This window comes from Stigmatopora argus, chromosome 18 (assembly GCF_051989625.1).
Source record: "Stigmatopora argus isolate UIUO_Sarg chromosome 18, RoL_Sarg_1.0, whole genome shotgun sequence".
In the NCBI taxonomy this organism is placed as follows: Eukaryota; Metazoa; Chordata; class Actinopteri; order Syngnathiformes; family Syngnathidae; genus Stigmatopora; species Stigmatopora argus.
In genome coordinates this window covers 5,205,317-5,221,693 of record NC_135404.1, presented here as the reverse complement: position 1 = coordinate 5,221,693, position 16,377 = coordinate 5,205,317, and the positions used below count along the sequence as shown (strand labels likewise).

Here is a 16,377-nt window from a genome sequence, read left to right as displayed (position 1 = left end):
TGTGCCCCCTCCCCCATCTTTCAACATGACTCTTTCTGAAATGCACATAAGAAAGCTTTCTGTCTTCCCCTTTAAAGATGGAAAAAAAAAAGTACTTACGGGTTCTGAAGCGATGGTGAGGTCGTGTCGCCGGGGCTTTTCCCTGACGCCCGTGATTCCATCGAGAAGTGGGCTTCACAGGGGGCGCTGCTGGCAGAGAGGTGGTCGTCTGGACCTTGGTGGTGAGCCTCATCGTGACGGTGGTAGTGCCAGAGGTCGTGGAGGGAGTCTTGGCGTGGCGCCCTCCGACAACGCCGCTTCCCTTCCTCACCGTACCTCGAGGGGTCATTTCCTTGCCGAGTCGCGGCCCGCGGGTGGTGGAGGCGTTGACCGCCGTTCCGCCCACCCGGGTGTGAAGGTGCGGGGCCCGGTTGCCTTCGCCGCCGCTTTCGGAGGAGCGGTTCGCCGTCGCCCCCAATCGAGTTCTCGGCGCCGGGGCCGTCCCGTCGGCGGCTAGCGGCGTTGTGGTGGAGACGGCGGCAGTGGTGGAGGCGGCGGTAGAAATGTCCGGCCCTTTTGGCATGGCGCTGGGTTTGGAGAGAAATATGGGGTCCTGTCCCATGCTCCCTTTGGGATCCACCAGGTCTGTGGGGACATAGTCTTGGACGGACCCCACCACAATCCACTTAAGCAGCATGAGGCTGAGTCCCAGTCCTACGAAGCCCATCACCAAGGGTACAGCGCAAAGCCAGTTCTGTTGGCGAGGCCAGACGGCGCAGGGGCCGCAGCGGAGGGGGCCCGGGGCTCTGGGGGACGCCTGCTCGGCCCCCGGTTCCTCCAGCGTCATGGCCGCCAGAGTGCTCGCACCAGAGTGCTCACTCATCCTGATGTCCGTCTCTCGGGGAGCTTTTGGAGGTCAAACAGGGTGTCGGAATAAGGAGGGGCGTTTAGAAGGAACGGATGGCGGGGAAACAAAGCGGCACATCTTACATACACGTCAAGTATACATTTATATCCACGCACATGCATGCACACACCTTTTAACACGACTCTAACACTTACACACAGTCATGAAACAAGTAATTAAACACCAGCACAGCACTCGCATGCAGACACGAGCGTCACGCTCCCTCTGGCGGAGGAGGGCGCAAACACACACATATGCGCAAGGAACACACACCAGCACACAGGTTAAGCACAGGTGAGACGGACGGATGAAAGAAAGGGTTGGGAAAAAGAAAAAAAAAAGAGGAAAACAGACGTCACGGACAAAGCGATGGAAAAATCCCAAGATGTTTCAAAACTAAAAAAACGTAGGTTATTGATCCGTTAGTGAAGATCGCAGCTGTAATTCCAAGTACTTGCTGTGGTCCATTTCCATTTTGGGTTGCTTGACAAGAAGACAAAAGTGGCGTTCCCTTGTCGCATCCGAGTTTAAGTCAGCGTCCCCCCGTTTCCCTCTAATCCGTTACGGAGGTGAAGTCTCGTGTACGAAGCCGTCGGTGGCGATACGACTGGATCGCCGGGTGCACTTTTGCTTTCCCGGGGTGAGCGTTCCCAGGGGGCGGCTGACCTACCGCCCGCCAGCCCGCAGCCCGCCGCTCTCCCGTCCGAGTAGATCTGCTCCCGGCTCCGGGGAAGGAATCGGTCGACACCTTGACGACCGTTTCACATCCGCCGCATTCCCACAGTGGCGCAAGCAGCAGAATGAGATACGAAGATGAGAAGGAGGGGTTGGGGGGAAAAAATGATGCGGCGGCGTCGGCGGCGGAGCGCCGGCGGTTGTTCCTGGAGACTTCTAAGGGAGATGGGGGGGATTGACAGCCGGCTCAGCCCATAGCCGCGTCCTCGCGCATTCCAGCCGCCGTCCTCAACACTCGCAAAGTGACTCCCGGTTGTCCCATTTCCATGAGCGGAAAAGCTGGAAAAAGAGAAGACGACGGAGCGCGTTAGTGGGCTAAGCTCTGCAGCAGATGCAGATGGGAGGTGGAAAGACGGAAGGGAGGGAGGCGTGCGCGCACACACACTCTCGCGCTGCATGGAGAGGAGAGGAGAGGCACAGACACACCCCAGGGAGGGGAGGGATGGAGGGATAGAGGGATGGAGCGGAGGAGGGAGGCGCCAGAATTCCACCAAGCAAATCAACCCAATAGCGGCACCCTAATGTGGGGACGCTTTGAGTCCTACTTCAACTTGAGACACATTTTTTTTTGGTTTATGGATTAAACAGGGGTTATGGGGACACCCTCCATCATCCATAACTCATTTAAATCTAACCCAGATACAAACGGAAGATTATGTACGTGCTGTGGTAGTTAGTAAAAGAATAATACCCTGTAACTGGCGGAGTGGTTAGCATGTCAGCCTCACAGCTGGGTTTGATCCCAGGTGGGTTTTCTCCGGGTACAATATCACGCATGGTAGGCTGGTTGAATACTAAAAATTGAAGTTGAGTTTGCATGTTCTCCTTGAGCTTGCGTGGGTTTTCTCCGGGTACTCCAGTTTCATCCCACATTCCAAAAACATGGATGGTAGGCTGGTTGAACACGATAAATTGCCCCTAGGTATGAATGTGAGCATGAAAGGTTGTCCGTCTTCTCGTGCCCTGCGATTGGCTGAGCACCAATTCAGGGTGTCCCCCGCCTGGTGCATGGGATAGGCTCCAGCACACCCCGCGACCCTTGTGAGCATAATCGGTTCAAATGAATGAATGAATGAATGAATGAATGAATACTTTACAAGTGTTGCGGAATAGATAAATATACATGGAGAGAGGTAGGCATTCACAGGGGGAAACAAAAATAAAAGCCAATTTTCAACCCCTTAATATTCAAATTTACTACTTTATATTTATGAACATAATAGTATTAATAGTATTAATAAAGAAGCCTTTATAATTCAATGTTAATATTTTAATTAAATAGAATAGAATGTAGAAAATGAATGAACAATAAATACATTATATATATTAAAGAAATGAAAAGCTAATTCCATTTTTATTTTTAAAATATATTATTTATTATTATATATATTTATTTTTTAAATATATTATTTATTATTATATATATTCATTATTTCAATATTTCAATATTTACCATTCTTTTGTAGTTTTTTCAACTTATGATTTATTTTATTTTGAGATTATTTATATGTAGGAGTATGTTATTTTGTTAATACTATTTTCATGTACAAATGTATCCCTCCAATGCATAATTGTTAAAAGTAAATTCATCAAGTGGTTGAAACCACCCATAAAATATTTTTTTTTCTTCTAGTTCTTTTTTTCATTAAAATATTTTAATTCATTTAAAAAAAATCAAGTTTTTGAAAAAAGAAATCCAAGAATAGGTAGTATGAGGACCATTTGATGTCCTAATGGGAACACTTGACTCTGAAACTAGGCAAAATAAAAATAATTTTGTTTGTTTCTTTCTTTCTTTTAGGGCTAAACCGTCAGTTTTAATGACAAGAAAATTCCCGTCACATTTCTGTTCTCAGCATAATGAAAATGCGCTCTTCTCTGAAATAATAATGGACCCCCACATCAAAAGTTTGCGTCCACAAAAACATGCGCATGGCGGCTAATCTCATGTGCAATCTTGGCAAACACATTGCCATGCCGTTACATCTATCCTGACATTCTTTTCTATGTGCATCATTTATGTTGCTGTCACACCCCAAAACACAAAAAGAGAAAAACAGCCTCATTTTTGGGGGGTGCCGAGTTAGATCTCGTCCGTTCTACCTGACAGCCTTTGACAAGCTCCGCTTCTTACAACAATGGAAATGAGCGAAAGCATGTTTGATGGAATACATACTAAAATATAAAGATAAAGCACTCTGCTTGGGCTTTCTTGTTAGATTGATTTTGCTGTTACACATGAGAGCCAAAGTGTGGATGTAAAGGAAATCTTTACGCATGGGGATGGATCCAATCATAAGGTTTTTTTTTTGTTTTTTGGGGGGGATGTGAGTACTTGAGCTGCCATTAACTCTTTGGCTGCCAGTGACAGACGTCCAACCCATTTGAAATGGGAGGATGGCATGGCAACTGGTTGACTGAACGCCAACTATTTTGGTAATCTTACCATGTGACCTTGAAACTGATATTTAAAAAAAATATTGAGCTCCTGAACAGTAGCTAGTCACTTGTTAAAAAAAATCTAATATTTTAATCAAAGTTTTTAAAAAAATACATTTAAGACATTGATACCTGAAAATTGACAAAATCTTCCCTTTTGAGCCTCTTAATTCAACTTTCAATTATTCAATGTGCTTTAATATCTTTAAATTAAACACAAATATTTGTTTTTATTCTTTGAAGACATCTCATGTGAAAATTTGAGAGTTGAATATTAAATGTTATATTTTCTTTATATATTTTAAATAAATAAAAAATCTTTTTTCAAATCATCTTAGGTAAATACTCTATTCTTGTATAATTATACTTTTAATTTTCCATTTTCAAAACAAAAAACAAAAAAGCAGTATGTATTTTGCAAATTGTTAAAAAAAACTACTTAGTTGTAAATACTATTTTATACTAAAAAGGAGAAAAGAAAAGAAATGTTTGAATACTTTCAGTTAAAATAAAGAGTAAATTGTTAATGGTTGAAGTCTATATTTTTTGGTTTCTTTGGTTTTTCACCTATAACATTAAAAATAAAAAAACGTTTAAATATATTAAAAGAATCAGATTAAATTTACTTGTTCTATTCTATTTTTTATAGCAAAAAATATTGTATGATTATACTTTTAATTTTACATTTTCAAAACAAAAAAGAAAAGTATGTAATTTACAATTTGTTTAAAAAAATACTTATTAGTTGTAAATACTATTTCATACTTTTTAAAAAAGAAAAGAAAAGAAATGTTTGAATACTTTCACTTAAAATAAAGAGTAAACTGCTAATGGTGGAAATCTATATTTTTTGGTTTCTTTCATTTTTCACCTATAACATTAAAAATAAAAAATGTTTAAATATATTAAAAGAATGAAATTAAATGTACTTTTTCTATTCTATTTTTTAAAGAAAAAAATGTCATGTTAAAATGTCTGTAGTCCTTGCTAAAACCAGAGCTAACTAAATTAAAACACCAGAATTGATTTGATTCATAAAAAAAAATTAAAAACGGTTATTGACTGCCTATTAAAATATCTGTTTGCGGCAGTACTGGTGAGTATTAATGTACATAATCTAAGATAAAAAGTTGGGTGTAGGGGTTACAGAGGCAAAAGGTTTAGCGAGAGTGGGCGGAGAAAGATGGCGCCAGCGTCTATGATTCATCAGCGAGCGTTTCTTCCGATGCGAGATCTCATCCCGCTCTCATCAACCTCTCCAGTGCTTGCGGCAATGCGATAATCTAGTTCAAATATATCATTCCCCCACAAGTGACCCCAAAATTATGCAATTTTCAAAGTCTTCACCTCCCAGCAATCATTTGCATATGCACTCTGTTTTCCTTTACAGTAAATAACAAATCTGAGGAGAATTGAGGAGCAATTGACAGAGATTTTAAGATTTCTGGAGTCTTGGAGGTTAATAAACGGTGTGGTATCATGTCTTTCAATTTAAATTCATTTTATGATTTATTATTATTAAAGTCAGTCCTTGTTCTAATTCTTCACCATGACATTGATGATGCAATCTCACTCACAAGTTGGTATTAAAGCGTTTGCTGCCATTCACAGCGGTAGATGATCATGTGGCACTTAAAAAGAAATTAAAACCTTTTAAATGAGTCTATTAGTTATGTGACGATTTATTACTAGTGGGAGGACTACCGCTGTCAATGCCAGTGAAGGAGTTCAATTATAAATTACAGTATTTAAGGTTTGTTGTACAGATATCTGCGAATAGATCTAAATATTGGATTATTTATAAGCATTTTTAAATTACAGTGGTACCTCAAGATACGTGCTTAATTCGTTCCAGGACTGAGCGCGTATCTCGATTTACTCGTAACTCAAATGAACGTTTCCCATAGAAATGAACTAAAAACAAATTAATTCGTTCCAACCCTCTGAAAAAACACCCAAAATAAGATATTGGATTGGAAAAACATTTTATTTGTTCTAATTCGCCATATATTAACAAAGTAACAAATAACTAGTGGTTTAATAGTACTAAAGTGTTTAATAGTACTAAAATTAGACAGATTTCGCGGTGGGGAGACAGAGAGACGGACTTATTGCACGGCAACGCGCTCGTAACATAACATAAACAAATTTAAATGAACTTGGATTACGATGCAGACACTCAAAAATAAATGTAATCTAACCTTACACTAAACTTAATTCTAATTTTGTTTGAAATTTTGATATCTTTCTTCTCCCGGGTTGGCTCTATTTGCCCCGCCTCCACCCTGATTTACACTATCGATGGGCTGTTTGCTTTTGTATTCCCTTCCAAATATTCCCAAAATGATGCACACAAATGTCCTCACAATAGGATAACGCACGACCACTTGCCAACGACAAATAGTATATACTCTTCTCGTATTAGCGATCGCTCCGCCATTCGCAGACTAACGGGGGGAAAAAAACTGAAAAAATGCAACGCTCCGCCCAGTGCTCGTATGACATTACACGAGGGACTTGCGGGAAGAGAGACAGTGCCCATGATATTCTTATGAGCAGTCTCTCATGTCCGCTGTATGCTCATATATCAAAATGTGTCTCGTATCTCAAGATAGTTATTTGCCCGAAATTTTCCTCGTATCTCAAATTGCTCGTATGTCGGGGCACTCGTATGTCGAGGTACCACTGTACACTGGAAATGAAGTTTAATGAGATCTTATTCAGTGTTTATATAAAAATGAATAAACCACCCAAAAAAGTAAAGATGTTATTTACTTTTTGAATGTTTTTAAGGTTCTATACCAGGGGTAGGGAACCTATGGCTCGGGAGCCACATGTGGCTCTTTCGATGAGTGCATCTGGCTCTTCGCTAACCTGTGAGCTAAAATATGGAACCCGCTGGTGACAGAACTGAGATACTACGTCCAGTGCTGCTTTAGTCTTCTTTTTTTGCATTAGACTCTGCTAGAATGCATACTCATTGATTATCAACTGCATAAGAATGTTGTCAAAAGTATTCTTTTTTTCCACTTTAAAAGTGGTGAAATTACTAAAATAAAAGACACCCATTTACATGTATTTTGACTTTTAAATTCGGAGTATGGCTCTCAAGGAATAACATTAGAAAATATGAATTGTTTATGGCTCTCTTCGTCAAAAAGGTTCCCGACCCCTGTTCTATACAATAAAAACTAAATGACAATATTTACTGTTTTTCTCTCTCTTTTTTGAGCATCTTAAACAGAAATAGTGTGACTTTAGAGTTCCACATATGTCAAATCCAAGTGAGAAAAGACGGTTCATTCACTGAAAAAAAAATCTTAGGATGGAATTTGACAAATTAACAAGGAGACAGAAAAACATAACCTTAAATTCCAGACTGAATGTAATTAATGGGCTAGCCGGTGCCGATGGGAGAGTCTAGAATTAACTCCGTGGAAGCCATTACACTCTGCAGCCCTGATTAATCCCCATTAATGGTGATAGATGAACCAAATCTGCTCTGTAAATGAACTCTTTTTACATTGAGCACACTGTAACTTTGGCATTTTAACACAACATTCAAACTAAGAAAATGTCTAAACATTTTTCTATTCTTCTACCTGCTTTGTTATTTCTTTGTTAATCATATTTCATTAATAAACTCATTGGCTGCTGTTGACAGGCTTGCAGCGACCCAATGAAATAAAATTACTGTATTTTCACGACTATAAGGCGCACCGCATTATAAGGCGCACCCTCAATGAATGACACATTTTTAAAAAAAAATCATATATAAAGCACACTGGATTATAAGGCGCCCTGTCTATTTTGGAGAAAATTTAAGACTTTTAAGTGCGCCTTATAGTCGTGAAAATACGGTAAAAACAAATTTTAACTATTAAACAACAACAATGCAAACAAAACTGCAGTGTCTCAATGATAATGCGTTTTATAATCTTAACTGTTGTTCATTGTGTGCTTTATAACATGAAAAATCAGGTCGGCATGATTTACTATTGTTTTGGTGAGATGTAATATATTTTCTCGCATATTAGCCGCCTCCACGTATAAGCCGTATTCTTACAATTGCCTTAAAATCGTTACATTTTACAATTTCTCGCGTATAAGACACTCCCTGATTCACAATTTCAGCTCGTGGTTTTAAAGGGAGGACAAATGTGTTACTTTGAAGGGAAAATCTTAAGAAAAAAGTATTTCTGAGATTCTGTATGAATCAAAAGGATCGTCTGCTGGATTGCACATTTTAAAAGGAGGTCAAGTGAGCAGTACAACCAGGAAGTGAGTCCAGAGCGGTCTAGTTTTTCATCCCTAGATAAGATAGCAGCACCCTGAGTGAGCAATGGCAGGAACAAGTGAGTTTTTTCACATTTTATGCAAGATACTGTTTATTTTTTCTTGAATCCCATTCATAGATGTCAAAATAAATTTTGCTTAGCGTTTTGTCTGTTTGTATTTTTTCTATTTTGAAATAAATGACCGTATTGTCTTGCGTTATGGTTTTTCGTCTGTCACCTTGCAGTTTCATTGCAGTCTAATTTGTGCGCATATAAGCCGTACCCTAGATTCGGTCATCATTTTTTGAGCAACTAATACCGTGTATAAGCTAAAACATTTTTTTTTAAATCTGGCTGATTAGTTGTTCAAATGAGACACCTCAATGCAGATACAAGTTGAAGGGAACGCAAATGTCAGGAAAAATCAATCACCAAACGGGGATTCCCGTCATCTAACTGAACCCAAAGCCCAAAGTGCTTTTGATGTGTCCTCACGGCATCAGTCTTTGGGTAAACACTGCATGATAGCGGAGTCGTGGGGATGCGGCAGAGGGCAAGATGTCATCCATTATTCACTAAAAGCACATCTTCATGCCCTGAATGCACACTGGTGTGGAACAAGGCTGCGGCTGAGAGACGAGCAAGTATTCAGGGGGGCCTCCTTCACAGATCTAGGGACTGGACGCGGCAGACGTTGACAGAACCGGAAACCATTAACTCTTTTAGTGACTGTGATAAAAACCTGGTCACGTGGCTCTTTTCAAACATCTGTTTGTCATTAGTGGACATCATTTGCATTTGAAGTTAGTGAGTGAGTGAGAGTATTGCGAATGAACATTGCATTGCAAGTCCTCCAACTTCAAATGAATTGTAAATCATTGTGGTGCAGAAGCCAAGATGGCCTAACTTCAGCCATGTCAAGTCAGTCAGATGTTTTGTGGTTTCTGATCCTCAAGGTGGGGCAAATGAGCCAAACCAAATCCGAACGAGCCAATCACGGAAGCATGGATGTCATGTAAAAGCAATGAGTCTCCTGGTGATCAATTTGCAGTTCACCAGTAACTTTTGCGAGAACCGAATTTGGAGCGAAACGCTGCCTATTTTCATGTACAGTAAATGGTGTAATTTGTGTGTTTTTTTTCAGAGAATATGTCCGAAGTTTGTTTTGGTCTTCTCTCTGACTTCAAAAGAGACTTGGTACAAGCAAGGCACCTATGGCTGCCTGTTTGTTGGATGCATTAAGAGTTAAATTAAGAAGTAAGTTAAATTAAATTAAGACTCATTGCCTGCCACTGATGGTTGTCAATGAACCAAATCTGTTTTACATTGAGCACGCAGGAACGTCAGCATATTAACACTGAAAATAAGGAAATGTATCCTCAACTTTTAAGTGTTCTTTCAGATATTAAGTTATTGGCTGCCATTGACATTTTTAGAAATCCAATTAATTTGAACCAAGTGTGATTAGGAGCTAAACGATTGAATAAAAAAAAATATAGATTCATTCACCCATTCATTTTCTGTACTACTTATCCTCACAATAGTTGCAGGGGTTGCTGGAGCCTTTCCCAATCAACTATGGGCGGCAGGTGGGGGACACCCTGAATTGGTTGCCAGCCAATCGCAGGGTACTACAAGGAGATGCACAACTATTTGAACTCAAACTCATGCAGAGGGCCAATTTAGAGCAGGGATCTCAAACCGATTCTCCAAGGGGCCAGTTCTAACAGTTTAACCAATGAGGTCTCTCCTAAAATAAGTAGAACCTGACTGCAATCAACTGATTACACTTGCAAAAGGTGTCCTGTTGTTCGGCTTGAATCAAAACCTGCACCCACTGCAGCCCTTTGAGGATCAGTTTGAGAGCCCTGATTTAGAGTATTCTGCCAGCCTACCATGCATGCTTTGGGGTTGTGGAAGTAAACCTGAAGACCCGGAGAAAACCCACAGAAGCCCGCGGAAAACATCCAAACACGGTCAAGGTCGGAGGAGCTCACCAGAGGTTAAACCCTCGATCTCAGAACTGTGACACGGGCTAACCACTATTACACCAGACCGCGTAGAGAAAATATATTGTCCTATATCGAATATTATCGTAACAGACCTAATTCTTTAACGATACAAAAAGTCTAGCCTGTGCAGCAGTAAGGAAACCAATTCCTCACTTGCTTCAGGAAGCACAAATGGATCCAGCTGTGTAAAATGAGATTATGTTTAATGGGGTTCGCCCTTTTCAAAAAGAAGCTTAATCCTATTGCCGCCCATCTCAAAGAACTGCACCTGACTCGGGCATCGTTTTTGTCCGGACATCTATTTCTGCTCCTTTGTCCCAAGTCACGGCGGACTAAGTCACCAAGCTATTGTCCACGCACTGCCGAATAATTAATACATCCTCTCGAGAGGCTCGACTGCACCCGCCTGGGTAGCCGGGCTTATCCATCGTGGTTGAAGGCAACTATTTTTCTGGGTGTCATTACGATGGACCTTTGACCGCTAGCTTTCAGGGAAACGCTCTGTCGGGACCGCATTTTATTGGCGGGAACCCCACGTCCTGAGGGATCCATGCTTGGTGTGGAAAAAATCTAGAAGAGATTTTTCCTCTCCGTTTGACTGCTTTTCTGGCAGACCAGAGCTTGTTAGCCAAAGAAAGGTCAAGGCTAGCATTCTGAGCATTTGTTCAAAATAGGCCAACGAGCTCTCCAACATCTTTTTCTCATTTTATTTCAGCAACATGTCTATTGGACATCTCAAAGGTCAGTGAAGGTCAAATGGTAGACTTCTCATATTGCGGAAAAACCCATTGGACTAAAACTAGGATAGTTTCTTAGTTGATAATCAAATAATCAATCATTTTTCTATCATCACAGGCCTCACAGGGGGCAAACTATGGGCAGCAGGAGGAGGACACCCAGAATTAGTTGCAAGACAATCACAGCCGATGCACAACTATTTAAACTCAAACTCATACAGAGGGACAATTTAAAGTATGGATCTCAAACCGAGTCCGCAAAGAGCCAATGCCAAGCCCCTAACCCTTTACCTTTTATTTTTCTCTTATGTGACAGTTATACATTTGCTACAATTTTTAATACATGGATTTTATGAATAAACCATAAAGGGTGTCCAACTAGAGGCCCCAGGGATAGATCAGGCCTGCCATAGCATTTATTGTGGCCCGTAAAAGTAAATCATGTCTATCAAGTTTGTATTTTAGGAGAACATATACTCCCTTTTTAACAAAATTTAGAAATAAAATATTTACTTTATTTTTTTTATCTAATCCAAAATTATACAAGAATGTTTACAGTTAAAAAATATAAAATAAAAATCAAGATACAAATATAAACTAAATGAATGAATAGATTAAATCTAAATATTTGTTTCTTTATTTATAAAAACAGTTTACAGTTTTCCCCACTTTAAATCAAAGATGAAAAAAATGATATTTGATGCTCAAAAAAGGATTTGAACAACTGTGAGGTCAGGAATGAATTGATCAAATCATGGAAATTTGCTTTCACCATCATTGGACGTCCAAACCATTTCAACTGGGAGGGGGGAATAAACAACCTAAACTGCACATCTAGCACCGTTAATTGTAGCCAAATGGGTAAAGTATGTATCCGAGTTGGCCGACATAATGGCCCTCTAAAGAAAACCCTAACTACAATGCGGCCTGCAAAAAGGACGAGTTTAACACCCCTGTTATAAAATGTGCTTCCAACCCAGGGGGGCTTTTATTTCCTCCCTCAACTATGGAGATGTTCATCAGTGTGTCCTTCACGCTCCATTTGTTTGTTTTAACGCCTCAAAGAGCCGATACTTGGACTCACTTTACTTGATTAGCTGACCGTTTGCCACCCACACACACACCCACTGAGTTGACCTCGATTGACTTATTGACGAAAGCTTTATCTCGTCGTATTGCTTGAAGGCGGGCATCGTTTCAGAATAAAATTTCAAATTCGTTAAGACAAACATCCAAACATGAACCGTTTGAACTCACTGGCTCCCATGTTTTAATTTACAGAGCGAAAGAAAAAACAGAGGGCACTTTTAATAATTCACTATGCCGAGTTTTACAAATCACATTTTGAACTGACAGATACCACATTTTTATTACCGTATTTTTTGGACTATAATTCGCACCTGAGTATAAGTCACACTAGCCAAAAATGCACAACGAAAGGGAATATATATATATATATATATATATATATATATATATATATATATATATATATATATATATATATATATATATATATATATAAGTGGTGTGCCGTTAGGGCCTTCAAGCCCTTCTCTGCTGGCCTAAGAAATATCTGAATCACAGACTGATGTTAATTATATTTTGTCCATGAATACTTATTAAATAATTCCAAATTGTCTGTTAGCTTAATTTCATTGCTTTTCCCCCTGGTTACACTGCTTCCAGATGTGTTTTCATATTGAAGCATTTAACCAATTACATTTCAGCCATTATTTGTTGCCAGGGTCAGAAATCTGCCTCAAGGCCTTCACAATCAGTTCTGCAGGCTCTGCTGCATTAAACAAGCGTCGATAAGACTGTTGCTTTAACCAATCAGAATTCGATTTGGTGACACCAAGGCCTTCTCGCAGGGGTAGGGATACATCATTGCCTACTCGCCGGCGTAGTCATACGGCATCGATTTCACCAACTATGATTGGCTAGTGATAGAGTGGACTAGCCAGAGCTACCAAACTGTATCTGGAGCGAACTACACAAGCAAATATATTGCTGTGTTGATTTAATAGCGGTTTTGTCAACCCGCAATGGCTGAAGGAGGAGAAGAAATTGATTTTTTTGCACATTTACTGTCAAAGCCATTTTCAAGACAGACTTTTCAAGAAAAAAAGCTGGACATCATTAAGAAAGGTCGGACAACTCCAAAGTAAGCAAGCCTGTCACAACCGGGAATAAACATTTTCAGCACTAAATTGAATAAAAACGTTTGCCAGAAATACTATAGGACAGGCTCGACTTTCTGCATTAGGTTCGATGGTGATAGAAAAGAAGGAGGAAAGAAAGGAGGATGGATATTGTGTAGTGTAAAATACGGCTATATCCCTAAATAATATTTAAATTGTATGAGGTCATTATTGATTATTTTTTATGTGTCGCAGCTGTAGCTGCAGTAGAGGTTTTATAGCCATAAAATAGTTTTTGCTGAAGGTGTCACTAGAAAATGCACAGACCGCCACTTATACTCCAGTGCGACTTAGAAATACATATATATTTATTTATATATACATATATATACATATATATACATATATATATATATATATATATATATATATATATATATATATATATATATATATAAATATATATAGAAATATATATGTATATATATTTCTAAGTCGCACTGGAGTATAAATCGCATTTTAGGGGGGGATTAAATTGTGATGAAAATCCAATAAAAAGAACGGATATGCCCTCCTGAACGGCATTTAAAATAAAAAATAATGATAAAATAATACAAATAAGAACATTGGCAACAACACACTGAAAATAAATTTGTACCCAAAAGTTTTCAGATGAAATAAATAAAAATTTTGGTAAGTTAATCATTGATTGATTGTGGCAGGTCTACCTTAACTGCAATTGACAGCGCAAGATTTCCAATCGAGTTTGACTGAAAATGGGGATAGAGTAGAAGTTCATGCGATCACAATTGATTGGACAGTTGCCATCTCTCTCTCTCTCTCGTTATCAATGGGAGCGAAATGAGTGGGGGAAAAAAATCCCAAAACAGACAAGTATGACCCCGTTTTAGATTTTTGGCTGGCCTCAGAACGTTCCAGTCCTGTTCAAAACGTTGAAAGCAGCTAAGTTTTCACCTTCTCATTTATTCAAGCTGCAGGCCAGCAACGTCCAAACACAGTCCAAGAATAATTTGGGAAACACCAGCCTTCATACATTATTCAAGCTCTTTCTTAATAATGCATGGATTGACTGTGCTGTTAGATAGTGACTTTCGGATGTTTGTTGTAAATTTTCTGCCTTAATTGGCCAGAGGTGGAATTCATCTGACCGCTATTCTCTTTACAAGAAAGGAAGCCAGCACATTAAATGATACAGAGGCTTGTTTATGACTCTTTCAGAATGCCTTGAAAAGGAGAAATACCACTGCAGACTTAAAGTACGAGCGTTACACAAAAACTCGCTAGGTCTCCAATAGTTCCACTCATAGTGATGCCGCACGCATTGTCGGATAGACATTCAAAATATTTCAAGGCCGGATGCGATGGCGCTCAATTGGTTGAATAAATTGAGTCACTGTGGATGTGTCGCATGGGAAAAGCTCATTTACGATTCAAAGATACCTTTCCATTTATGTGCGTTGTAGCAGTGAGTACCGGATCTTGGATCACCACAGGCTAGAGGTAGGCAAAGTGATATTTCACAGCACCTGCTGCACCATCATCCTCTGTGAGCACTTCCTGTCATCCAGCATTAGAACCTATCACATCATTCGTTCCGCAGTACTGATTTTCCTTCCCAGGAGAGTCATCGGTTCCATTCTTACACGCACTAAATAATCACCCGCGAGTTGGTTTCCTGATTTTAGTCTTTGACACAACAGTAAAGGTTAGTAAGTACCGCATTTTCACGACTATAAGGCGCACTTAAAAGTCTTACATTTTCTCCAAAATAGACAGGGCGCCTTATAATCCAGTGTGCTTTATATATGGAAAAAAATTAAAATGTGTCATTCATTGAGGGTGCGCCTTATAATGTGGTGCGCCTTATAGTCGTGAAAATACAGTAATTTAGTAAGCAGTACTGTATTTGCTTTTTTTAACACCCACTCAGCAGGCCAAATACTGACAGGCTGCCGAGAACTTGAACTTAACAATCGTAGCTAAATTTAAATCCTTTTTTTAAGGCCACGCCTGGCAAGAGAAGCAATTGCGCTAAATCTTTCCAATGTATTGACAATTTGTCTCGAGATCCAATGTATGAACCTGAATATTGGGTGCAAGTAAAGGCAGAACATTACTATGCTTCAAATAGATATTTCATTTGATTTTGAAAGGAATCCTATATAACGCAGTGATACAGAGTGCACATAGAGATAATGTAGAGTAGATGTTACATTTGTGAGACCCTCAACACTAAAGCAATGCAGAGAATACCAGAGCAGATGGCAGCAAAGGGGACTTCTTGGTAATGACATTTTTCAGCTGTCCAATGTAACCGATAAGAGTCTCGCCTCCATCTCTGCTCGGCTAAGTTGGATGACGAACCGTCAAGGTAATTAGGAGCGCTCACAATAACCTGCAGCGGCGGGAACTCACGGTTGACATGAGCACTTCACTACCGGGAGTAGTTTTTTCTCATCAGTATAATCTAACCAGCGAAAAATACAGCAAGCTGGCAGATGGCTTAAAATGCGTTTGATAACACCCGGAGAGACAATCTTTGGCGGATGCCACATTAGCTAGAGCTAAAATCGGATCTAGTTCAACACTCAAAAAGGTCAGAATTTTTGAATCGCTGTTGCTTTGTGAAATGTTAATCATTACAACGGTGAAAAGTTCAAAATAAAAAGCTCTAAATTGCGTTCGAAGTACGGTATGGTTGTTGTTTTGCCATTGACGGCATTTCAAATAGGCGGACTGGTAGCAAATGATCACATTTAAGTTCGATTGAACGGAATATGGAGCTTTTATTTAGAAAGTTTCACCATTGTAATGATTTCCATTTCACAAGGGAACACAGTATTCTGGTAGGAAAATACATCTTGTCGGACAACTTACATTTATTTCCTTGATGTTTCTAACAGAACCCATCTGGATCTGCTCATTTAAGGCCTAAACATTTTAGATTAGTTATTCAACCTGAAGGTTTGCCTAAATCAGGTTTGGTTGCATATTTTACCAAAGTGTAAATGAGGTAAGATTGAGTTTAACCCTCTTTAGGTTTTCTAGTCTCACATGCACAATCTTTTGTCTATTGTATAATTTTCTCTCATTTGCTTATGTGGGAATAAGATATAATAAATCAAG

At 39.6% G+C, this 16,377-nt stretch overlaps 1 protein-coding gene across 3 annotated transcripts in view; it reads right to left on the bottom strand.

Moving 5' to 3' along the window:
• nrg3b (neuregulin 3b) overlaps positions 1–16,377 on the bottom strand; it is a 280,932-nt gene that overhangs the window by 216,238 nt on the left and 48,317 nt on the right. For 2 of the 3 annotated variants that reach the window (XM_077626396.1, XM_077626398.1), the window contains exon 4: positions 100–1,900. In XM_077626396.1, coding sequence (XP_077482522.1) covers positions 100–862 — 763 coding nt within the window. In that variant the 5' untranslated portion in view covers positions 863–1,900. Of the gene's footprint in view, positions 1–99; positions 2,048–16,377 lie in introns of those variants that run through there. The other variant, XM_077626397.1, reaches the window with a different exon arrangement.